Source organism: Mustelus asterias, chromosome 13, assembly GCF_964213995.1.
Source record: "Mustelus asterias chromosome 13, sMusAst1.hap1.1, whole genome shotgun sequence".
NCBI lineage: Eukaryota > Metazoa > Chordata > Chondrichthyes > Carcharhiniformes > Triakidae > Mustelus > Mustelus asterias.
The window spans coordinates 107,860,847-107,886,574 of NC_135813.1; the positions used below are offsets into that span (position 1 = coordinate 107,860,847).

The 25,728-nt window shown below is 44.5% G+C and overlaps 1 protein-coding gene across 4 annotated transcripts in view; it reads left to right on the top strand.

The window, feature by feature from the left end:
* Positions 1-25,728, top strand: part of tmem120b (transmembrane protein 120B) — a 102,725-nt gene that overhangs the window by 34,767 nt on the left and 42,230 nt on the right. For all 4 annotated transcript variants that reach the window (XR_013499411.1, XM_078227503.1, XM_078227501.1 and 1 more), the window contains exons 2-3: positions 2,767-2,885; positions 15,316-15,432. Coding sequence is in view for 3 of the 4 variants with exons in the window: in XM_078227503.1 (XP_078083629.1) it covers positions 2,767-2,885; positions 15,316-15,432 (236 nt within the window). In the remaining variant the exon portion in view is untranslated. The remainder of the gene's footprint in view (positions 1-2,766; positions 2,886-15,315; positions 15,433-25,728) is intronic.

Here is a 25,728-nt window from a genome sequence, read left to right on the forward strand (position 1 = left end):
TCATAAATGACCTGGATGAGGAAGTGGAGGGATGGGTTGGTAAGTTTGCCGATGACAGGCTGGTGGGGTTGTGGATAATCTGGAGGGATGTCAGAAGTTACAGAGGGACATAGATAGGATGCAAGACTGGGCGGAGAAGTGGCAGATGGACTTCAACCCAGATAAATGCGTAGTGGTCCATTTTGGCAGGTCAAATGGGATGAAGGAGTACAATATATAGGGAAAGACTCTTAGTACTGTGGAGGATCAGAAGGACCTTGGGTCCGGGTCCGTAGGACTCTAAAATCGGCCTCGCAGGTGGAGGAGGTGGTTAAGAAGGCGTATGGTGTGCTGGCCTTTATCAATTGAGGGATTGAGTTTAGGAGTCCAGGCATAATGATGCAGCTATATAAGACCCTCGTCAGACCCCACTTGGAATACTGTGCTTAGTTCTGGTCGCCTCATTACAGGAAGGATGTGGAAATGATTGAAAGAGGAGATTTACAAGGATGTTGCCTGGATTGAGTGGCATGCCTTATGAGGATAGGCTGAGGGAGCTTGGTCTTTTCTCCTTGGAGAGACGTAGGATGAGAGGAGACCTAATAGAGGTATATAAGATGTTGAGAGGCATAGATCGGGTGGACTGTCAGAGGCTTTTTCCCAGGGTGGAAATGGCTGCTACGAGAGGACACAGGTTTAAGGTGCTGGGGGGTAGGTACAGGGGAAATGTTAGGGGTAAGTTTTTCACACAGAGGGTGGTGGGCGAGTGGAATCGGCTGCCGTCAGTGGTGGTGGAGGCGAACTCAATAGGGTTTTTTAAGAGACTCCTGGATGGTACATGGGACTTAATAGGATGGAGGGTTATAGGTAGGCCTAAAAGGTAGGGATATGTTCGGCACAACTTGTGGGGCCGAAGGGCCTGTTTTGTGCTGTAGTTTTCTATGTTTCTATATAGGGCTTCACCCCAACAGTTTATAGAGAGGGTACCAACTTGATGGCACCGTGGGAGCACTGCTGCCTCACACCCAGGTTCAATTCTGGCCTTGGGTGACTGTGTGGAGTTTGCACCTTCTCCCATGCCTGTGTAGGTTTCTTCCCACAGTCCAAAGATGTGCAGGTTAGGTGGATTTGTCATGGTAAACTTGCCCCTGGGTGTCCCAAGATGTATAGGTTAGGTGTATTAACCATGCTGTGTGTGTGGAGTCACTGGGTTAGGGTGGAGAGAGGACCTGGGTAATATACCCTGTCAGAGAGTTGGTGCAGACCTGATGGGCCGAATGGACTCTTTTTGCACTCCAGGGGTTCTATGAACATTCTCAGCAAACTCTCTGAAATCAAAGAAAACGTAGAAGTTTACATAAGATTTGCTGTGTGATTAAATTAATGCCAGATTTCCACCCTTTTATCAGACTGCAAAGTTTTGCACTGGTAATGTACGTTTTTAGAATTAAATCTGCTTTTTTCTTTCTTTCATGGGATGCAAGCATTGCTGCAAGGCCACCATTTGTTGCTCATCCCTAGTTGCCCTTGAACTGAATGGCTTGCTGTGCCATTGCAGAGGGCAGTCAAGGGGTCTGGAGCCATATGTAGGCCAAACTGGTTAAGGATGGCAGATTTCCTTTCCCTAAAGGAGGAACATAATGTTCCTAAAGGACATTAGCGAGCTAATTCAGGTTTTTGCAACAATCCAATGATAATTGTCTTGGTCACCATTACTGAATTTATGTTCCGGATTTGTTAATTTAAATTCCAGCAGCTGTCGAGGTGGACACATGCCCCCAGAAAATTAGCATGAGCCTCTGGATTGCAAGTCTAGTGTCATTATTACCATGTGCCACCAACTCCCTTCCTTACCCCTGTAATTACTTGTATGTTAGGTGTTTTCTAAAAGAATTATTGTATGTGGTTACGCATGTTGCCATAGCTGTACCTTTTGCTAGTTAATGATTTATATTGGACAACAATACACTAAAGGAAAATTTGCCCCTTATAACAGTTCTCTCCAGCACCCAAAAATAAAGTTAGTTATGCCATTCAGATGACAACAGTTTAGTGATGATGGGTGAGTGTTTTTGTAATGTCTGACATATTTCTTCTTAACCTGCACGTATAGTAGTTTTATTAAACCTTAACTAGGGGGTTAAATTAGAGAACATGTCACAACTCCTATAAGTGTAATAACTGAACAGGTGGTGGAAGACATAGGAAACTGTGCCTATTTTAATAATACTACATGGAAAGAAACTGCGGGGAATACCAAGTTCTATCAGAGATGTGCATAAACCATTGAAACCTAATGTGAAATTAGTTTAGTAATTGGCATAAATGCTTCATGCATTGAGATAGAGGATCCAGCATGACCATATTGAATGGTGGAGCAGGTTGAAAGGGCCAAATGACCTATTCCTGCTTCCAACACTTGGTGGCTTGATGGAGTTGCAGCACAACCTGATGTTTTAATCAAACAGTCCACAACACTGGATGCTGTGTTACCTGAATAAGGGGTTCTTTTAAAACTTGACATCAGCAACCACTTCTTAGCGAAGGGAATGTAAATGGAGTTAAGCGGTCTTTGGTGGAGAAAGGAAAATACCAACAAATCTGGTGTGTTTTGCACATTTTTTTTCCCAGTCAGTTTATTAATTTTATCCTTGCATTTTGACCCAGGCAGCAGATTTGCTAAACATCTTTAAAGTGATGGACAGTTTAGTTCAGTTCAATTCTGTGATCTTGTCTTATTTATGGATTTATCTACAGAATCTCTAATTTTATATTTTTTTATTGTAGGAAACACATAAAGTGTATAGACAAAAACTCGATGAACTTACGAACCTTCAGACTATATGTAGCAACTCGATAAGTAAACAGAAAAGAAGAATAAAAGACCTCGCCTGCAACCTGCGAAGGTAAATAAATTAATGATGTACACGTGTAATAGTATTTTAATTATGTTTTGTAAAGGAAATTGTAATACATGTTTTCTGTGCTGAAAAATCAAATTTCATACAATTTGACCAGCTCCAATTGCTTTCATAGCCTGATCTCCAGAAACTGCTGATCATTTTATGCTGCTCTGCCATTTGCTTCATGCAAACTGCATTACACCCATGTCTCCATGTTATCTTCAAGAACTTTCAAGAATATTATTTGTCTATTAAACTAACCACAGCCCATTAAGTCTGGCAATTGAGTGTAAGTCCCCTTTTAACAATAAGCTGATAATACAATGCCAATCAATCTCTCTAGTTCTGAAAAGGAACAATTTAAAATGTGAAATCTTATTCCTACATGTTATAAATTGTAGGGGATTTTAAACAAATTAAAAACTTTTTTATGACTTTATCTTTGTCTTTTACCTCACTCAAACCATCTTTCCTTTTGTCTCTTTTTATTTCTCAGTAATTCGATGCTAAATCAATCACTCTAATTTATCCTTCTTCTCCAAAGTTTTGGTTTCTTGCTCAATCATTAAATCATTTTAAAAAATAATACACAGTTTGCAACAAATTTACATCCCATTAAGGCACAAAAAGCCAGCAGAAAAAGTGATCCAATCATTGCTAACAAGGGATGTTAAAATATTTTATCAGATCAAAGGAAGAGGTATATAAAGTTGCCAAAAAAGTAACAAGCCTGAGGATTGGACCATTTTAAAATTCATCAAAGGAGAACCAAGAAATTTATAAAGAGAAATATAATATGAAACTGGGACTCCAGGATGGTAGCCTGCCTACCTGGTGCTGGGGTACTGGATGTCTCCGAGCGGATAGGAGGCATATTAAAAGGGGAGGATAAAGAAACGGATGTCATTGTACACATTGGTGCAAATGACGTAGATAGGAAGAGCAGGGGGATCCTACGAGAGCAATTCAGGGAGTTGGGAAATAGGCTAAAAAGTAGGGCCTCCAGGGTGGCAATCTCTGGGCTGCTCCCAATACTTAGGGCCAGTGAGGCTAGGAATAGGGAGATAGTACAATTGAACGCTTGGCTAAAGGACTGGTCCAGGAGGGAGGGCTTCATATTCCTGGATCACTGGGAAGTTTTCAAGAGAGGATGGCACCTGTACAAGAAGGACGGGTCACAACTAAATTGGCACGAATATCCTGGCTGGGAGTTGTGCTAGTGCAATTCGGGTGGGTTTAAACTAATATGGCAGGGGGGTGGGGATCAAAAAATTATGTCTACAAGTGTAGAGGCTGGGGACGAGCTTGGGGCCAGGACAAGGCTGGCAAAGAAGAAGAGTACTCTGGGGGAGGATGAACTCACTGGGCCTGGAGGTCTGGAGTGTGTCTACTTCAATGCAAGGAGCGTAGCAGGTAAGACAGACGAACTTAGGGCCTTAATGCTTACGAGGAATTTGGATGTGGTTGCGGTGACAGAGACTTGGCTGAAAGAGGGACAGGACTGGCAACTGAATATTCCGGGGTACAAGTGTTTTAGGTGAGACAGAGGAGGGGCCAAAAGAGGTGGGGGAGTAGCAGTATTAGTTAGAGAGCATATTACAGCGGTGCAGAGGGAGGACAATTCAGAGGGGTCGTGTAACGAGTCACTGTGGGTGGAGCTCAGAAACAGGAAGGGCGCAGTCACTATGTTGGGGGTATATTACAGGCCCCCCAACAGCCCAAGGGAAGTGGAAGAAGGGATATGTCAGGAGATAATGGATAGGTGCAGGAAAAATAGGGTTGTTGTAGTGGAAGACTTCAATTTCCCTGGTATAGACTGGAAATCGCGTAGGGCTGGGAGTCTGAATGGGGAGGCATTTGTAAAATGCGTACAGGAAGGTTCTTTGGAACAATATGTAGATAGCCCGACTAGAGAGGGGGCTATACTGGACCTAGTACTGGGGAATGAGCCCGGTTAGGTCTTCAAAGTTTCGGTAGGGGAACATGTGGCAAATAGTGACCACAATTCTGTTAGCTTTAGGATAGTGATGGAAAAGGATGAGTGGTGTCCCAAGGGTAAGGTGTTGGATTGGGGCAAGGCTAATTTTAGTTGGATTAGGCAGAAATTGGCAGCTCTTGATTGGGAGAGGCTGTTTGAGGGTAAATCCACATCTGGCATGTGGGAGTCTTTTAAGGAACAGTTGTTAGGGCTGCAGGATAGGCATGTGCCTGTAAAAAAGAAGGATAGGAAGGGTAGGATTTGAGAACCGTGGATAACCAGGGAAATTGAGGGATTGGTCAAAAAGAAAAGAGAGGCGTACGTTAGGTCCAGGCAGCTAAAAATGGAGGGAGCTCTGGAGGAGTACAAAGAAAGTAGGAAAGAACTCAAACGGGGAATTAGAAGGGCAAAAAGGGGTCACGAAATGTCCTTGGCAGACAGGATTAAGGAGAATCCCAAGGTATTTTATTCATACATTAGGAACAAAAGGGTTGTCAGGGAAAAAATCGGACCTCTCGGGGACAAAAGTGGGGAATTATGCTTGGAGCCCAAAGAAGTAGGGGAGATCCTAAATGAATACTTTGCGTCGGTATTCACAAAGGAGAGGGATGTGTTGACTGGGAGTGTCTCGGAGGGGAGTGTTGACCCGTTAGAGAAAATCTCCATTACAAGGGAGGAAGTGTTAAGTTTTTTAGGGAATATAAAGACTGACAAATCCCCAGGGCCTGATGGAATCTATCCAAGGCTGCTCAGGGAGACGAGAGATGAAATCGCTGGGCCTCTGACGCAAATCTTTGTCTCGTCACTGGACACAGGTGAGGTCCCAGAGGATTGGAGGATAGCTAATGTGGTCCCGTTATTTAAGAAGGGTAGGAAGGATAACCCGGGAAATTATAGGTGAGCTTGACGTCTGTGGTAGGGAAGTTGTTGGAGAGGATTCTTAGAGATAGGATGTATGCGCATTTAGAAAGGAATAAACTCATTAACGACAGTCAGCATAGCTTTGTGAGAGGGAGGTCATGCCTCACTAACCTGGTGGAGTCTTTTGAAGAAGTGACTAGAATGGTTGACGAGGGAAGGGCCGTGGATGTCGTCTATATGGACATTAGTAAGGCATTTGATAAAGTCCCTCATGGTAAGTTGGTGCAAAAGGTTGGATCTCATGGGATAAAGGGGGAGGTGGCTAGATGGGTGGAGAACTGGCTTGGTCACAGAAGACAGAGGGTGGTAGTGGAAGGGTCTTTTTCCGGCTGGATGCCTGTGACTAGTGGTGTTCCGCAGGGCTCTGTATTGGGACCTCTGCTGTTTGTGATTTATATAAACGATCTGGAAGAAGGTGTAACTGGGGTGATCAGTAAGTTTGCGGACGACACGAAAATGGCTGGACTTGCAGATAGTGAGGAACATTGTCAGAGGCTACAGAAGGATATAGATAGGCTGGAAATTTGGGCAAAGAAATGGCAGATGGAGTTCAATCCAGATAAATGCGAAGTGATGCATTTTGGTAGAACTAACGTAGGGGGGAGCTATACGATAAATGGCAGAACCATAAAGGGTGTAGATATGCAGAGGGACCTGGATGTGCAAGTCCACAGATCCTTGAAGGTGACGTCACAGGTGGAGAAGGTAGTGAATAAGGCATATGGCATGCTTGCCTTTATAGGACGGGGCATAGAGTATAAAAGTTGGGGTCTGATGTAGCGGTTGTGTAGAACATTGGTTCGGCCGCATTTGGAATACTGCGTCCAGTTCTGGTCGCCACACTACCGGAAGGATGTGGAGGCTTTAGAGAGAGTGCAGAGGAGGTTTACCAGGATGTTGCCTGGTATGGAAGGGCTTAGTTATGAGGAGAGATTGGGTAAACTGGGGTTGTTCTCACTGGAAAGACGGAGGATGAGGGGTGACCTAATAGCGGTGTATAAAATTATGAAAGGCATAGAAAGGGTGAACGCTGGGAAGCTTTTTCCCAGGTCGGTGGTGACGTTCACGAGGGGTCATAGGTTCAAGGTGAGGGGGGGGAGGTTTAACACGGATATCAGAAGGACGTATTTTACACAGAGGGTGGTGGGGGCCTGGAATGCGCTGCCGGGCAAGGTGGTGGAGGTGGACACACTGGGAACGTTTAAGACTTATCTAGATAGCCACATGAACGGAGTGGGAATGGAGAGATACAAAAGAATGGTCTAGTTTGGACCAGGGAGCGGGGCGGGCTTGGAGGGCCGAAGGGCCTGTTCCTGTGCTGTATTGTTCTTTGTTCTTTTGTTCTTTGTATGAAAGTAAACATAAAGACAGAGTAAAAGCTTTTATAGGTATGTAATAGAAAAAGGTTAGTAAAGACAAATGCCCATTGCAGGCAGAGAATGGACCGTTTATAAATAAAGAAACGACAGAGGAACTGAACAAAAACTTTGTGTCTGTCTTCATGGAGGGAGATACAAAAAACTCCCTGAAATATTGGGGAGCTAAGGGACTGAGATTGAGGGCCTGAAAGAAATGAGTATGAATAATAATGTAGTGCTGGAGAAATTAATGGGACAAAGTTGCTTAATCCCCTGGATCTGATGATCTGGCCTTTATCAATCGAGGGATTGAGTTTCGGAGTCCGGGGATAATGATGCAGCTATATAAGACCCTCGTCAGACCCCATTTGGAGTACTGTGCTCAGTTCTGGTCGCCTCATTACAGGAAGGATGTGGAAAAGATTGAAAGGGTGCAGAGGAGATTTACAAGGATGTTGCCTGGATTGAGTAGCATGCCTTATGAGGATAGGCTGAGGGAGCTTGGTCTTTTCTCCTTGGAGAGACGTAGGATGAGAGGAGACCTAATAGAGGTATATAAGATGTTGAGAGGCATAGATTGGGTGGACTCTCAGAGGCTTTTTCCCAGGGTGGAAATGGCTGCTACGAGAGGACACAGGTTTAAGGTGCTGGGGGGTAGGTACAGGGGAGATGTTAGGGGTAAGTCTTTCACACACAGGGTGGTGGGCGAGTGGAATCGGCTGCCGTCAGTGGTGGTGGAGGCGAACTCAATAGGGTCTTTTAAGAGACTCCTGGATGAGTACATGGGACTTAATAGGATGGAGGGTTATAGGTAGGCCTAAAAGGTAGGGATATGTTCGGCACAACTTGTGGGGCTGAAGGGCCTGTTTTGAGCTGTAGTGTTTCTATGTTTCTATCTGCATCCCAGAGTGTTGAAAGAAGTGGCTGTAGAGATAGTAGATGTATTGATGATCATCTTTCAAAATTCGATAGATTCTGGAATGGTGCCTATTAGATAGGAAGATAGCAAATGTAACCCCAGTATTTAAGAAAAGGGATGACCTGTTAGCCTGATATCAGTAGTAAGGAAATGCGAGAATCTATTCTAAAGGACGTGATGACTGGGCACTTAGAAAATAATGGTGAGATTGGGCAGAGTCAACTTGGATTTATGAAAGGGAAACCATGTTTTACAAACCTGTTGGAATTTTTTGATGTTATTGGCAGGATAGATAAGGGAGAACCAGTGTATTTAGATTTTCAGAAGGCTTTCAATAAGTTACCATGCTAGTAGAGATAATTAAGCAAAATTAGAGCTCATGAAATGGGGGTAATACACTGGCATAGGTTGAGGATTGGTTAACGGACAGAAAATCAAGTAGGGGTAAATGGATCATTCTCAAGTTGGCAGGCTGTAACTAGTTGGAAACCACAAGGATCAGTGCTTGTGGCCCCAGTTATTCACGATCAATGTCAGTGATTTGGATGTGGGGGCCAGATGTAACATTTCCACGTTTGCTGATGAGGCAAAACTTGGTGGGAATGTGAGCGGTGATGAGGGATGCAAAAAGGCTTGATGGGGATTTAACTTGCTAAGGAGCGGGCAAGAACATGGCAGTTGGAAAATAATGTGGAAAAATGTGAAGTTATCCACTTTGGTAGGAAAAACAAAAATGCAGATATTTCTTAAATAGGGAGAAATTGGGAAATGTTGATGTCCAAAGGGACCTGGGTGTTCTTGTTCATAAGTAACTGGAAGCTAACATGCAGGTGCAACAAGCAATTAGGAAGGCAAATGGTGTGTTAGCCTTTTTTGCAAGGCAATTTGAGTACAGGTGCATTGTGTGCAGTTTTGCTCTCTTTACTTAAGGAAGGTTATACTGATCATAATGTGGAGATGCTGGCGTTGGACTGGGGTGGGCACAGTAAGAAGTCTCACAACACCAGGTTAATGTCCAACAGGTTTATTTGGAATCATGAGCTTTTGGAGCACTGTTCCTTCATCAGGTGAGTCACTCGCCTGATGAAGGAGCAGCGCTCTGAAAGTTCGTGATTCCAAATAAACCTGTTGGACTTTAACCTGATGTGTGAGACTTCTTACTATACTGATCATAGAGGGAGTGCAACAAAGGTTCACCAGGCTAATCCCTAGGATGATGGCATTGTCCTACGAATAAAATTGAGGAGACTGGACCTGTTGAGAAGAATGAGAGGTGATCTCATACAAAGTTCTGACAGGGCTCAACAGGGTGGGTGCAAAAAGATAGTTCTCTTGTTGGGGGCCTCGAACTGGGAGAATAAAATGTAGGTAGTACTGAGATGGGGAGGAATTTCTTCAGTCAGAAGGTGGCAGAATCTTTGGAATCTCTACTGCAGACGGCTGTCAGTCGTTCAGTGTGTTCAATGCAGAGGTCGCTAGATTTCTAAATGCCAATGTCATCAGGGGATATGGAGATGTTGAGGTAGAAGATCAGTCATGAGCTCGTTAAATGAAGAACAGTCATAAGCTAGTCAAGTTTGAGGGGCCAAATGTAGTCGTAATTGGGGAGTGTGTAGTGCTACTCCTATGTATCTATCCCAATTGCTGAAGGAGATGCACAATGGGTTTCGTCATTCACTGAGGCCCTGATTCCTGTTGCCCTCACCACGCTGTTCCACCCTTGCACTTTCAGTAAGTCATGCTGCAAAAAATGTTTCGAGCTGAAGGGTGCAGGAAAAAGCCCAAACGGCACACATCACAAAATGCTTGCTGCAGCAAGAACGGCCCATTGTATGTCCCTATAGAGTATGCCCTTGCCCTGCCCAGGTCTATCTTTTTCTAGAGGTTTTAATATCTGTTCATAGGGATTTAAAAATTTGACCAATTTCATCGGATATAAAATTTAGAAGAAGCATTTTCTAATAACAGAATTACTCTGTGGAATAAGGATAGAATTCCTAATTAAGGCATGGTGAGTGCTGCCTGGCTGTGAGGAGTGCTTTTGGAGTTTGGTGAACACAGGGAGTTTGGTGAAACAGGCGTCAGAGGCCACAAGGGAGAGTGCTGATTGGTAAGTAAGTGCTTAAAAAAACTTGAAAGTGAGTGTGATTTGATTGGCTAACAGGGAGCTGTGCTAAATTTGAAAATCCATTAAAATTACTGGTTAGAAATTGCATTGAGACTGAGGTAATAAGGAGATATATAATAAAGGTTTAAATACAAAAACAAATTAAAAACTGATTAAATAAAATAGAGATGGAGAGTCAGGTGATGTGTTGTTCATGCATGATGTGGGAGCTGGTGGACCCCATCGTGGTTCCCAGTGAGCACATCTGTTGTAAGTGTTGGTTGCTTGAGGAACTCCAGCTCAGAGTGGATGAGCTGGATTCTGAGCTTCGGAATCTGTGATACACCAGAGAGGGGGAGAGATACCTGGACACTGTTTCAGGAGGCAGTCACACCCTTTAGATTAAATACCTTGAATTTGGTCAGGGACAGGAAGGTGTGGCTGCAAGTGAGGCAGGTAGAGGGATCCAGGAGGTAGGGTTGCAGGAGCCTCAGTCCCTGAACTTGTCCAACAGGTTCGAGACTCTTGCGCCCTGTGTGGACAGGAATGGGTACTGCAGGGAGGATGAGCAAACTGACCAAGGCACCGTGGTACAGGGAGCCGTTCAAGTGGGGGGAGAAAAATGAAATGTAGTCTTAATTGGAGATAGTATAGTTAGGAGCATTGACATTGTTCTCTGTGACCAGGATCGAGAACCCCTAAGATTGTGTTGCCTGCCTAGTGCTCGGGTTCGGGATATCTCATCTGGGCTGCAAAGGAACTTGGAGCGGGAGGGTAAAGATCCAGTTGTCGTGGTCCACGTAAGTACCAATGACATAGGTAAAACAAAAACAAAGGTTCTGCTAAGAGAGTATGAACAGCTAGGAGCTAAATTAAAAAGCAGAACCAAAAAAGGTAATAATCTCTGGATTACTACCTGAGCCATGAGCTAATTGGCACAGGGTCAATAAGATTAAGGGGGTAAATGCGTGGCTAAAAGGTTGGTTTGGGAGGAATGGGTTTGAACTCATGGGACATTGGCACCAGTGTTGGGGAAGAGGGGGCCTATTCCGATGGGATGGTCTTCATCTGAATCATGTGGGACCACAGTCCTGGCGAATCGTTTAACAAGGGCTGCAGATAGGGCTTTAAACTAAATAGTCAGGGGGAGGGTTCAGTTGTTTGGAGAATTAGAAATTCAGAGTTAAAGGAGAAGGTAGAAGTACAGGTTAATGCTAACTTTCGACGAGTTAAAGGAGCTGAGGGCTCAGGAGAGGTTAGTAAAGTTTCAAGACCACGTAATCGAGCAGAGAGTATAGAAGGTGGCAGGAATCTAACCTCAAGGAGAGCAAAAAAGGTGACAAGTATGAGAAGGGAGGTAGTCAATGCGGGACTGAGGGTGTTGTACCTGAATGCGTGCAGTATACAGAACAAGGTAAATGAGCTTGTTGCGCACATTGAAATTGGCCGGTATGTTGTTGTGGCCATCACAGAGACGTGGCTGCAAGGGACTCAGGGCTGGGATCTTAATATCCAAGGATATGTGTCCTATCGAAAGGACAGGCAAATGGGCAAAGGGGTCGGGGTTGCATTGTTAGTAAGAAATGAAGTTAAATCAATAGCAAGAAGTGATATAGGATCAGCAGGCATAGAATCTCTGTGGGTAGAGTCGAAATCTCGATTTCGGAGTTTGACTTGAACACAAACACACGTTAACACAAGATACTTAACCGACAGATTGTCTTTATTTTACTTGCTAGCAAGGGGAGAGTCTCGACACAATGGGTCAGAGACATCACTCCACCGGACAGAGAAAATCATCCTGGTTTATACAATTCTACAGCTCACAGTCAGTTGGACACAATCCAATCAAAAGTGTTACAAATGACATACTGAACCACCCTGATCTATGAGATCGCGATACCTCGTGGAATACCCCAATATATCATCCCTAAGCCTGTCCTCTAGTCTCTGAGTAAGAAGTCTCACAACACGAGGTTAAAGTCCAACAGGTTTATTTGGCAGCACTAGCTTTCGGAGCCTCAAGTTCCTTCTTCAGGTGAGTGAGGAGTTGTGTTCACAAACAGGGCATATAAAGACACAAACTCAATTTACAAGATAATGGTTGGAATGCGAAATTTGATGTCTGTGTCTTGGAGATCCTCATCATGTCTCTATTTTGATCGCAACCTCACAAAGCATCTCTAAAACAGTCTCACATGGGCATCCTTTAATGATAAAGGGGGCCTACAAAAGCCATTAGTATTTTATGACCTTGTCAGTGAAGTTAACTGAATCTTTAAGGGATGTGGTCAACTCAATTTGCCTTCAGGATATTCCCCGATTATAGCCCTGATAAGTTTGTTTATTGCCAACATAACAAAACACATGTATACATTGCTTATCAATTCAATGACTGAGCTTTTTATCACTACCTACAATTTCAAGGGTATCATTATGTTACCATTAATTCTTGTCAGTTCCCACTAAGTCCCTTGCCATAACTTTTTTGTTAGCTGTGACATTATCTTTCTGACTCTGTTTTGATTAGAAACTGTGAAGGCAGCTTCATTAAAATTCACTCTTGCATCAGTTGTTTTTGATAAGGTGTCTGGTGAGGCAATTAAGTCTCCTTTATGGCCTGTGATTCCAACAGTTGGGTGCTTTAAAGGACTGTGTCTAACATATGTTTAGTATCAAAGGGCACTCTGTAACTGTGGCATCTAAGTTCTTTGTTTAACATCTAAAAATGTATCGAAGATATATTTGTATTTATGGACTAATTAAAGGTATTACTTGTACCTTTAAAACTACAAAGTATTTAAAACACCGAATTACAATTACTGACTAACTTGCTCCCCATTGAGAAAGTGAATTCTACAGCTAAGTTGATTAAACAAAAATCCTAGCAGAGTCTGGCAATTTTAGAGTAGCCCTTTTCTTTTCTATCTACAGTATAGTTGAGGAGTCGCAAAGGTAAAAAACCCTGATGGGAGCTGTGGACAGGTTCTCTAGCAGTAGTCAGGATGTGGGGCAGAAAATAAATCAGGAGATAGAAAAGGCATGTAAAAAAAGGCAATATTACAATAATCATAAGGGACTTCAATATGCAGGTGGACTGGGAAAATCAGGTAGGTAGTGGATCCCAAATAAAGGAACTTGTGGAATGTCTAAGATTTTTTTTTGGAGCAGCTTGTGACAGCCTACTAGGAAACAGGCAATTCTGGATTTGGTGATGTGTAATGGGACAGACTTGATCAGGGAACTTAAGGTGAAGGAACCCTTAGGGAGCAGTGATGGAATACACCTCAGGGTTCTAAAAGAGATAGCTGAGGAAATTGTGGAAGCGTTGGTGGTGATCTTTCAGCAATCACTGGAGAAAGGGAGAGTGATGTGGAGATGCCGGCGTTGGACTGGGGTAAACACAGTAAGAAGTTTAACAACACCAGGTTAAAGTCCAACAGGTTTATTTGGTAGCAAAAGCCACACAAGCTTTCGGAGCTCCAAGCCCCTTCTTCAGGTGAGGGACCCACCCAGGCCCTACCCCGCGCTTCCCCAGGGTAGGAAAATCCTGCCTGATGTCAACAGACCTCTTTGCATGGTCTGTGTCCAGCCTGCTATGATTCCCATGGCTGGCGGAACGGTAAAATTCCCCCTCCAGTCATTGTGAACTGGTATTAATTAACCAAAAATCTTTTTGGAATAAACTCAAAACAACCTTCTTTAATTAGTATTCTAAAATTAATTTGACAATTTGCCCCTGTTGCTAATTCAGACTGGTGCATCATAGAAATAGAAACCCTACAGTGCAGAAAGAGGCCATTTGGCCCATCGAGTCTGCACCGACCACAATCCCACCCAGGCCCTACCCCGACATCCTTACACATTTACCCGCTAATCCCTCTAGCCTACGCATCGCAGGACACTAAGGGGCAATTTTAGCATGGCCAATCAACCTAACCCGCACATCTTTGGACTGTGGGAGGAAACCGGAGCACCCGGAGAAAACCCACGCAGACATGGGGAAAATGTGCAAACTCCACACAGACAGTGACCCAAACCGGGAATTGAACCCAGGTCCCTGGAGCTGTGAAGCAGGAGTGCTAACCACTGTGCCACCAATATGAGTCCTTCTTTGTTAAATCAAGTCTGAGCAACAGTTCTTGCAAAATACGATAAAAATGACAATTTGAGGGCAATGCTTTGACACAATACAACTGGCTACCCAGGAAGGAGCAGACTGAAACCTACATAATGTACTTGTAAAAATGTTATTTTCATAGAACCCCACAGTGCAGAAGGCCCCTTGCCTGCCCCTATCCCATTTACCATGGTTAATCCATCTAACCTACACATCTTGCGACTGTGAGAGCAAACCGGAGTACCCGGAGAAATCCAACGCTGATACGGAGAGAAGGTGTAAACTCCACACAGTTACTCAAGGCCGGAATTGGACCCGGGTTTCTGGAGCTGAGAGGCAGCAGTGCTAGCCACTCTGCTGCCCTTATATGATATGCTTAACACAGATTTTAATATTTCTGTGGTGTATTATTTGTTTCATGATGTATCTTGCTGCTTTATTGCTGTTTGCTTTTGCTGGCATCCACGGCCATATGAATTTTCAAATGTTTTTTCTAAATTCATTCATGGGATATGGACACCACTGTAAGGCCAACATTTGTTGCCCATCTCCAATTGCCCTTGAAAAGGCAGTGGTGAGTTACTACCGGTCACTTTGGAAAATAGTTTGCGAAGCACTGAAGTACTTCATTGCTTTGCTTTGCATGTATATTATCCAGCAAGGTCATGTTCTGTTGTTAGCATGGACTTCATCCTGTACTGTGCACTTGAATGCTGAGGTCACTTTGGTCATTTGATACAAATACATTGGTCCACAGTTTTGATGGTAATAGAAGGTAAACAAAGGGAAAACTAATGTTTCTACCCCATGAAGACTAATAATTCTACCCATTTGAACTGGCCTGGGAGTATTTGAATTTAATTACAGGTCAAGAAAACTGATATAGTAAAATGATGCTGTCACGAAATTTCAGACCTTTGTCTTTATCCACTTTCATTCCCTGTAGCTAGATAGAAGCAGCACACGTTGTTGTTATATCATGTCTCTGTTTCTTGATCATGATAAGGGCTAAGATGTGTTTTTCACACAGGTATAAACATTCCGCTAATGTCGAAGAAGCTGAAGTCATACAGAAACTTAGTAATGACATCAAAGAGCGACGCAATGTTTTCTTTGAGATGGAAGCATTTTTGCCCAAGAAGAATGGGTATGTTTTTCCCTTTTTAAAAAAAATTCTATGTAAACATAAAGCACAGTATTGGCAATATCGGCTTGCATCAATTTCTCCACAAGCAATCTCGGCTTTTATTCAAGCCTTGGAAGAAGGTGTAACTGGTGTAATCAGCAAGTTTGCGGATGACACAAAGATGGCTGGAATTGCGGATAGCGAAGAGCATTGTCAGGCAATACAGCAGGATATAGATAGGCTGGAAAATTGGGCGGAGAGGTGGCAGATGGAGTTTAATCCGGATAAATGCGAAGTGATGCATTTTGGAAGAAATAATGTAGGGAGGAGTTATACAATAAATGGCAGAGTCATCAGGAGTATAGAAACAGAGGGACCGAGGTGTGCAAGTCCACAAATCCTTGAAGGTGGCAACACAGGTGGAGAAGGTGGTGAAGAAGGCATATGGTATGCTTGCCTTTATAGGACGGGGTATAGAGTATAAAAGCTGGAGTCTGATGATGTGGCTGTATAGAACGCTGGTTAGGCCACATTTGGAGTACTGCGTCCAGTTCTGGTCGCCGCACTACCAGAAGGACGTGGAGGCGTTAGAGAGAGTGCAGAGAAGGTTTACCAGGATGTTGCCTGGTATGGAGGGTCTTGGCTATGAGGAGAGATTGGATAGACTGGAGTTGTTCTCCCTGGAAAGACGGAGAATGAGGGGAGATCTAATAGAGGTATACAAGATTATGAAGGGGATAGATAAGGTGAATGGTGGGAAGCTCTTTCCCAGGTCGGAGGTGACGTTCACAAGGGGTCACGGGCTCAAGGTGAGAGGGGCGAAGTATAACTCAGATATCAGAGGGACGTTTTTTACACAGAGGGTGGTGGGGGCCTGGAATGCGCTGCCAAGTAGGGTGGTGGAGGCAGGCACGCTGACATCGTTTAAGACTTACCTGGATAGTCACATGAGCAGCCTGGGAATGGAGGGATACAAACGATTGGTTTAGTTGGTTTAGGGGCGGCATGGTAGCACAGTGGTTAGCACTGCTGCTTCACAGCTCCAGGGTCCCGGGTTCGATTCCCGGCTCGGGTCACTGTCTGTGTGGAGTTTGCACATTCTCCTCGTGTCTGCGTGGGTTTCCTCCGGGTGCTCCGGTTTCCTCCCACAGTCCAAAGATGTGCGGGTTAGGTTGATTGGCCAGGTTAAAAATTGCCCCTTAGAGTCCTGGGATGTGTAGGTTAGAGGGATTAGCGGGTAAATATGTGGGGGTAGGGCCTGGGTGGGATTGTGGTCGGTGCAGACTCGATGGGCCGAATGGCCTCCTTCTGCACTGTAGGGTTTCTATGATTCTATGATCTATGATCAAGTTGGACAAAGGAGCGGCACAGGCTTGGAGGGCCGAAGGGCCTGTTTCCTGTGCTGTACTGTTCTTTGTTCTTTGTACGGAAATAGGGCAAACTGGTAGGGAGGCCATGGAACCTTTACAGATTAAAGGGGAGGAGGTGCTCGCTGTCTTGAGGCAAATCAGAGTGGATAAATCCCCAGGACCGGACAGGGTATTCCCACGGACCTTGAGGGAAGCTAGTGTTGAACTTGCAGGGGCCCTGGCAGACATATTTAGAACATAGAACATAGAACATTACAGCGCAGAACAGGCCCTTCGGCCCACGATGTTGCACCGACCAGTTAAAAAAAAACTGTGACCCTCCAACCTAAACCAATTTCTTTTCGTCCATGAACCTATCTACGGATCTCTTAAACGCCCCCAAACTAGGCGCATTTACTACTGATGCTGGCAGGGCATTCCAATCCCTCACCACCCTCTGGGTAAAGAACCTACCCCTGACATCGGTTCTATAACTACCCCCCCTCAATTTAAAGCCATGCCCCCTCGTGCTGGATTTCTCCATCAGAGGAAAAAGGCTATCACTATCCACCCTATCTAAACCTCTAATCATCTTATATGTTTCAATAAGATCCCCTCTTAGCCGCCGCCTTTCCAGCGAAAACAATCCCAAATCCCTCAGCCTCTCCTCATAGGATCTCCCCTCCATACCAGGCAACATCCTGGTAAACCTCCTCTGCACCCTCTCCAAAGCCTCCACATCCTTCCTGTAATGTGGGGACCAGAACTGCACACAGTACTCCAAGTGCGGCCGCACCAGAGTTGTGTACAGTTGCAACATAACGCTACGACTCCTAAATTCAATCCCCCTACCAATAAACGCCAAGACACCATATGCCTTCTTAACAACCTTATCTACTTGATTCCCAACTTTCAGGGATCTATGCACACATACACCTAGATCCCTCTGCTCCTCCACACTATTCAAAGTCCTCCCGTTAGCCCTATACTCAACACATCTGTTATTCCTACCAAAGTGAATTACCTCACACTTCTCCGCATTAAACTCCATCCGCCACCTCTCGGCCCAACTTTGCAACCTGCCTAAGTCTTCCTGCAAACTACGACACCCTTCCTCACTGTCTACCACACCACCGACTTTGGTGTCATCAGCAAATTTGCTAATCCACCCAACTATACCCTCATCCAGATCATTAATAAATATTACAAACAGCAGTGGCCCCAAAACAGATCCCTGAGGTACACCACTTGTAACCGCACTCCATGATGAATATTTACTATCAACCACCACCCTCTGTTTCCTATCCGCTAGCCAATTCCTGATCCAATTTCCTAGATCACCCCCAATCCCATACATCTGCATTTTCTGCAGAAGCCTACCATGGTGAACCTTATCAAACGCCTTACTAAAATCCATATATACCACGTCCACTGCCTTGCCCCCATCCACCTCCTTGGTCACTTTCTCAAAAAACTCAATAAGGTTAGTAAGGCACGACCTACCTGCCACAAAACCATGCTGACTATCACCTATCAATTCATTACTCTCCAAATAACTATAAATCCTATCCCTTATAATTTTTTCCAACATCTTGCCGACAACAGAAGTGAGACTCACCGGTCTATAATTCCCAGGGAAGTCTCTGTTCCCCTTCTTAAACAATGGGACAACATTCGCTAACCTCCAATCTTCTGGTACTATACCAGAGGCCAACGACGACCTGAAGATCAGAGCCAGAGGCTCTGCAATCACTTCTCTTGCCTCCCAGAGAATCCTTGGATAAATCCCATCCGGACCAGGGGATTTATCTATTTTCAGACCCTCCAGAATATCCTGCACATCCTCCTTATCAACTGTAATACTGTCTATTCTACTCCCTTGCAACCCAGTGTCCTCCTCAGCTATATTCATGTCCCCTTGCGTGAACACCGAAGAGAAATATTGGTTCAATGCTTCACCAATCTCCTCCGGTTCCACACATAACTTCCCTCTGCCATCTATAACTGGCCCTAAACTTGCCCTAACCAACCTTCTGTTCTTGACATACCTATAGAACGCCTTAGGATTCTCTTTAACCCTATCCGCCAAAGTCTTCTCATGTCCCCTTTTAGCCCTTCTAAGCTCGCTCTTCAACTCCCTCTTAGCCAATCTAAAGCTTTCTAGTGCACTACCCGAGTGCTCACGTCTCATCCGAACATAAGCCTCCTTTTTCTTTTTAACCAACAAAGAAACTTTTTTGGTGCACCACGGTTCCCTAGCCCTACCAATTCCTCCTTGCCTGACAGGGACATACCTATCACAGACTCGCAGTAGCTGCTCCTTGAAAAAACTCCACATGTCGGACGTTCCCAGTCCCTGTAATCTCCTAGTCCAACCTATGTTTCCTAATTCTCTCCTAATAGCCTCATAATTACCCTTCCCCCAGCTAAAACCACTGGCCCGAGGTTCATGCCTATCCCTTTCCATCACTAAGGTGAACGTAACCGAATTGTGGTCACTATCACCAAAATGCACACCAACTTCCAAGTCTAGCACCTGGTCTGGCTCATTTCCCAGCACCAGATCCAATATAGCCTCACCTCTAGTTGGCCTGTCTACATACTGAGTCAAAAAACCTTCCTGCACGCTTTGAACAAAAACTGACCCCTCTAACGAGCTAGAGCTATAACAATTCCAGTCAATATTAGTCAAGTTAAAATCCCCCATAACAATTGCCCTATTACTTTCACTCCTAAGCAGGATTGACTCCGCAATCCTTTCCTCAACCTCTCTAGAACTTTTAGGAGGTCTATAAAAGACTCCCAACAGGGTGACCTCTCCTCTCCTATTTCTAATCTCCGCCCATACTACCTCAACAGATAAGTCCTCATCAAACCTCCTCTCTGACACTGTGATACAATCTCTGACCAATAATGCTACCCCTCCCCCTCTTCTACCTCCTTCCCTACTTCGTGAATACTGACATTTAAAATGTCAGTATTCACGGGGGAGGTGCCGGATGATTGGAGGGTGGCTCATGTTGTTCCATTGTTTAAAAAAGGTTCCAAAAGAAATCCGGGAAATTATCGGCCAGTAAGTTTGACGTCGGTGGTGGGCAAGTTATTGGAAGGTGTGATAAGGGATAGGATCTACAAATATTTGGATAGACAGGGACTTATTAGGGAGAGTCAACATGGCTTTGTGCGTGGTAGGTCATGTTTGACCAATCTATTAGAGTTTTTCGAGGAGGTTACCAGGAAAGTGGATGAAGGGAAGGCGGTGGATGTTGTCTACCTGGATTTCAGCAAGGCCTTTGACAAGGTCCCTCATGGGAGGTTAGTTAGGAAGGTTCAGTCGCTAGGTATACATGGGGAGGTAGTAAATTGGATAAGACACTGGCTCAATGGAAGAAGCCAGAGAGTGGTTGTGGAGGATTGCTTCTCTGAGTGGAGGCCTGTGACTAGTGGTGTGCCGCAGGGATCGGTGTTGGGTCCATTGTTGTTTGTCATCTATATCAATGATCTGGATGATAATGTGGTCAATTGGATCAGCAAGTTTGCTGATGATACAAAGATTGGAGGTGTAGTGGACAGTGAGGAAGGTTTTCAAAGCTTGCAGAGGGATTTGGACCAACTAGAAAAATGGGCTGAAAAATAGCAAGTGGAATTTAACGCAGACAAGTGTGAGATATTGCACTTTGGAAGGACAAACCAAAGAAGAACGTACTCGGTAAATGGTAGGACTCTGAAGAGTGCAGTTGAACAGAGGGATCTGGGAATACAGGTACAGAATTCCCTAAAAGTGACGTCACAGGTGGATAGGGTTGTAAAGAGTGCCTTTGGTACATTGGCCTTTATAAATCGGAGTATCGAGTATAAAAGTTGGAGTGTTATGGTAAGGTTATATAAGGCATTGGTGAGGCCGAATTTGGAGTATTGTGTACAGTTTTAGTCACCTAGTTACAGGAAGGATGTAAATAAGATTGAAAGAGTGCAGAGAAGGTTCACAAGGATGTTGCCGGGACTTGAGAAGCTGAGTTACAGAGAGAGATTGAATAGGTTGGGACTTTATTCCCTGGAGCGTAGAAGATTGAGGGGAGATTTGATAGAGGTGTATAAGATTTTGATGGGTATAGATAGAGTGAATGCAAGCAGGCTTTTTCCGCTGAGGCTAGGGGAGAAAAAAACCAGAGGGCATGGGTTAAGGGTGAAAGGAGAAAAGTTTAAAGGGAATATTAGGGGGGGCTTCTTCACGCAGAGAGTGGTGGGAGTGTGGAATGAGCTGCCGGATAAAGTGGTAAATGCGGGGTCTTTTAACATTTAAGAAAAACTTGGACGGGTTCATGGATGGAGAGGGGTGTGGAGGGATATGGTCCAAGTGCAGGTCAGTGGGACTAGGCATAAAATGGTTCGGCACAGACAAGAAGGGCCAAAAGGCCTGTTTCTGAGCTGTAATTTTCTATAGTTCTATGGTTCTAAAGATTGCAGAGGAATAATGTGCCACAGTCACCGAGAATATTATTCAGGACTTTAGTGTGAACCATTTTGGCTCTGCAGAAAGGGTGAAGGGTGAACACTGAACTGGAGAAATCTGAACAGAATATTTTAGGAAAGATGGGCACAGAGCTGAGAGGCAACATATTGAAGAACTTTTGGTGCGAGTGGTGGTGGCACTCTTGCCTCTGTCAGAAGGTCCTTTTCTCCAGTCAAGAGATTTGAATGCATAATTAAGGCTGACACCAGTATCTGATGGAGGGACTGTCGTGAAACATTAAAGCGTAGGTTCTGATTGCCCTTGAGTGGTTGATATTGAGGAGGATAACTGTAAACAGCAGGAAGATGTCAATGGATTGTCCAATGGGCAAAAATGTGGCAAATGGAATTCAACCTGGAGAAATGTGAGGTGATGCATTTGGAGAGGTGAAACAAGACAAAAGCAATACACAATAGGAGAATACTGAGCAGTGTAGAGGAAGTGACAGGCCTTAGGGTGAATGTTCACAGTTCCCTGAAGGCAGCAGAGCAGGGTGATAAGGTGGCTAAGAAGGCACATGGAATCTTTTCCTTTATTTGCTGCAGTCTAGAATCTAAGAGTGGGGGATTATGCTGGAACTGAGTAATCATTAATTAGGCCACAACTTGAGTACTGTGGGCAGTTCTGATCACCTCATTGCTGATAGGTTATAACTGCACTAAAAAGAGGCCACGAAGGAGATTTACACGGATGTTACCAGGACTGGAAAAATGAAGCTGAGGAAAGATTAGATAGGTTGGGGTTGTTCTCATTGAAATAGAGGAGGCTGAGGAGATATTTTCTTGGGATGTACAAACTTGAGGGACCTGGATGGAGTGGAGGGTAAGGGCCTATTTATTTTGGCAGAGAGATCAGTGACTAGACTCAAGGGCATCATTAAATTTAAAGTGATTGGTACAAAGATAGGAAGGGAGAGGAGGAAAACCTTTTTTAATCCAGAGGGTGGTAAGGATCTGAAACTCCCCGCCTGAAAGGGTAGTGGAGGCAAAAACCTCAATTCATTTAAAAGGTGCCTGGGTTAGGCACCTTGAGTGTGTAATCTATAAGGCTACAGACCAAATGCTGGAAAGTGGAATTGGGCTAGGTGGGGCAGACACGATAGGTCAAATGGCCTCTTTCTGTGCCATAAACTTCCTATGATTCTATGTCCTGAGGTTAGGAAAGACACTGTATAAATGCACTATATAAATCTGTCATTTTCATAATTAGGAAATGGAGTGGTAATTGGAGAGGATAGAAAGTTGTTTTTTTGGAGAAGGGAAATTTTGAAGGGAAGGGGTGACTGGGTAATAACCTGGAAAGAAGGAAGAGTATTAGCTGGTACGGGAGTCAAGAAGGTGAGTTGAATAAGTAGGAGTGCAGGAGATGCAGGACAATATGAACTCTGACACCAGGTACACTCTAGGTTATTGCTCCAATGGTATGATTTGATTTTCTAATTGATTTATTTTTGTCACATGTATTAGTATACAGTGAAAAGTATTGTTTCTTCCGCGCTATATGGACAAAGCATACTGTACATAGAGAAGGAAAGGAGAGAGTGCAGAATGTAGTGTTACAGTCACAGCGAGGGTGCAGAGAAAGATCCACTTGATACGAGGTAGGTCCATTCAAAAGTCTGATGGCAGCAGGGAAGAAGCTGTTCGAGTCATTTGGTACATGACCTCAGACTTTAGTATCTTTTTCCGGACAAGAAGGTGGAAGAGAGTATGTGTGGGTGCGTGAGGTCTTTGATTATGCTGGCTGCTTTCCGAGGCAGTGGGAAGTGTAGACGGTGTCAATGGATGTGAGGCTGGTTTGCGTGATGGACTGGGCTTCGTTCACGATCCTTTGTAGTTTTTTGCAGTCTTGGACAGAGCAGGACCCATACCAAACTGTGATACAACCAGAAAGAATGCTTTCTATGGTGCACCTGTAAAAGTTGGTGAGAGTCGTAGTGGACATGCCAAATTTCCTCGTATTTTTAGTATGAACCTGAAGAGTAAAATATTGGCATGGACCTATAAGGAGAGCTAAAACAAAGTCCATTTGTGTTCTGAAACCAATATCCACACATGCAAATTTCCACCAAGATCACCAAATAGACATTGAAATTAGGAATACTTTGTTTCCTTACTGGCCTGGAGCTAGTGAGGACAGTTAAAACACTCGATTGCCACACAGTTGAGAATTGTTCACTTTTAGCATGCCAGTAATATGTGGTGTTTTTAAACATTAGAGTAATGTGCGGGTATCAATGTTGCCCTTCAAAAAATGGGAGGAAGTTGTAGAATGAATTTTTATTTTAAATTGTATCACCTAGATTGTGGTCATTAATAAAATGTTTGTAAACCTCTCAAAATCTATATTAGTATGGAAATTTCACCAAAATCCCATGTTTCAGATTCATTCTAATTTACTAGCTGTTGGTGAGTGGAAAGAATAAAGGGGATTGGGTTTTGCTAACAAAGATGATTCTTCCAGAATTAACCTCACTAGCACAAGAGGTGTTGGTCGGTTAAAGGAACCATGGTGCACGAAAGCTGTGCGGGACCTAGTCAAGAAGAAAAGGAAAGCGTACAAAAGGCTCAGAGAGCTTGGCGAAGATAGGGATTTAGAAGAGTATACTATACGGCTTGTAGGAAGGGACTAAAGAAGGAAATTAGGAGAGCCAGAAGGGGTCACGAGAAGGCCCTGGGAGGTAGGATTAAGGAGAACCCTAAGGCGTTCTATAAATATGTGAAGAGTAAAAGGATGAGACGTGACGGAATAGGGCCTATAAAAGGTGAAGGCGGGAAAGTCTGTACGGAACCAGTAGAAATGGCAGAGGTGCTCAATGAGTATTTTGCCTCGATTTTCACAGAGGAGAAGGACCTGGGTGGGTGTACTGCGGGCGTGCGGTGGACTGAAAGGATTGAGTATGTGGACTTTAAGAAAGAGGTTGTGCTGGAATCTTTGAATGGCATCAAGATAGATAAGTCGCCGGGTCCGGATGGGATGTACCCCAGGTTACTGTGGGAGGCGAGGGAAGAGATTGCAGAGCCTCTGGCAATGATCTTTGCGTCGTCGATGGAGACGGGAGAGGTGCCGGAGGATTGGGGATGTGGTTCCTATTTTCAAGAAGGGGAATAGGGATAGCCCAGGTAATTACCGACCGGTGAGTCTAACCTCAGTGGTTGGTAAACTGATGGAGAAGATCCTGAGGGACAAGATATATGAGCATTTAGAGAGGTTTGGTATGCTCAAGAATACTCAGCATGGCTTTGTCAAGGGCAGATTGTGCCTTACGAGCCTGGTGGAGTTCTTCGAAAATGTGACTAAACACATTGACGAAGGGAAGGCGGTAGATGTGGTTTATATGGATTTTAGCAAGGCGTTCGATAAGGTCCCCCATGCAAGGCTTCTAGTAAAAGTGAGAGGGCATGGGATCCAAGGGGCTGCTGCCCGGTGGATCCAGAACTGGCTTGCCCAAAGGAGGCAGAGAGTGGGTATAGATGGGTCTTTTTCTAAACGGAGGTCGGTCACCAGTGGTGTGCCCTAGGGATCTGTTCTGGGACCCTTGCTGTTTGTCATTTTCATAAATGACCTGGATGAGGAAGCGGAGGGATGGGTTGGTAAGTTTGCTGACGACACGAAGGTTGGTGGGGTTGTGGATAGTCTGGAGGGATGTCAGAAGTTACAGAGGGACATAGGTAGGATGCAAGACTGGGTAGAGAAGTGGCAGGTGGACTTCAACCCAGATAAATGCGTCGTGGTCCATTTTGGTAGGTCAAATGGGATGAAGGAGTACAATATAAAGGGAAAGACTCTTAGTACTGTAGAGGATCAGAAGGACCTTGGGGTCCGGGTCCATAGGACTCTGAAATCTGCCCCGCAGGTGGAGGAGGTGGTTAAGAAGGCGTATGGTGTGCTGGCCTTTATCAATCAAGGGTTTTTCCGGTTGGAGGAAGGTAACTAGTGGCGTGCCGCAGGGATCGGTACTCGGGCCGCAACTATTTACCATTTATATAGATGATCTGGAGGAGGGGACGGAGTGTAGGGTAACAAAGTTTGCAGACGACACAAAGATACGTGGAAAAGTGAATCGTGTGGAGGACGGAGAAGATCTGCAGAGAGATTTGGACAGGCTGAGTGAGTGGGCGAGGATATGGCAAATGGAGTATAACGTTGAGAAATGCGAGGTTATACACGTTGGAGGAAATAATAACAAATGGGATTACTATCTCAATGGAAACAAATTAAAACATGCTACCGTGCAAAGGGACCTGGGGGTCCTTGTGCATGAGATGCAAAAGCCCAGTCTGCAGGTACAACAGGTGATCAAGAAGGCAAATGGGATGTTGGCCTATATTGCGAGGGGGATAGAATATAAAAGCAGGGATGTCTTGATGCACCTGTACAGGGCATTGGTGAGGCCGCAGCTGGAATACTGTGTGCAGTATTGGTCCCCTTATATGAGGAAGGATATATTGGCAT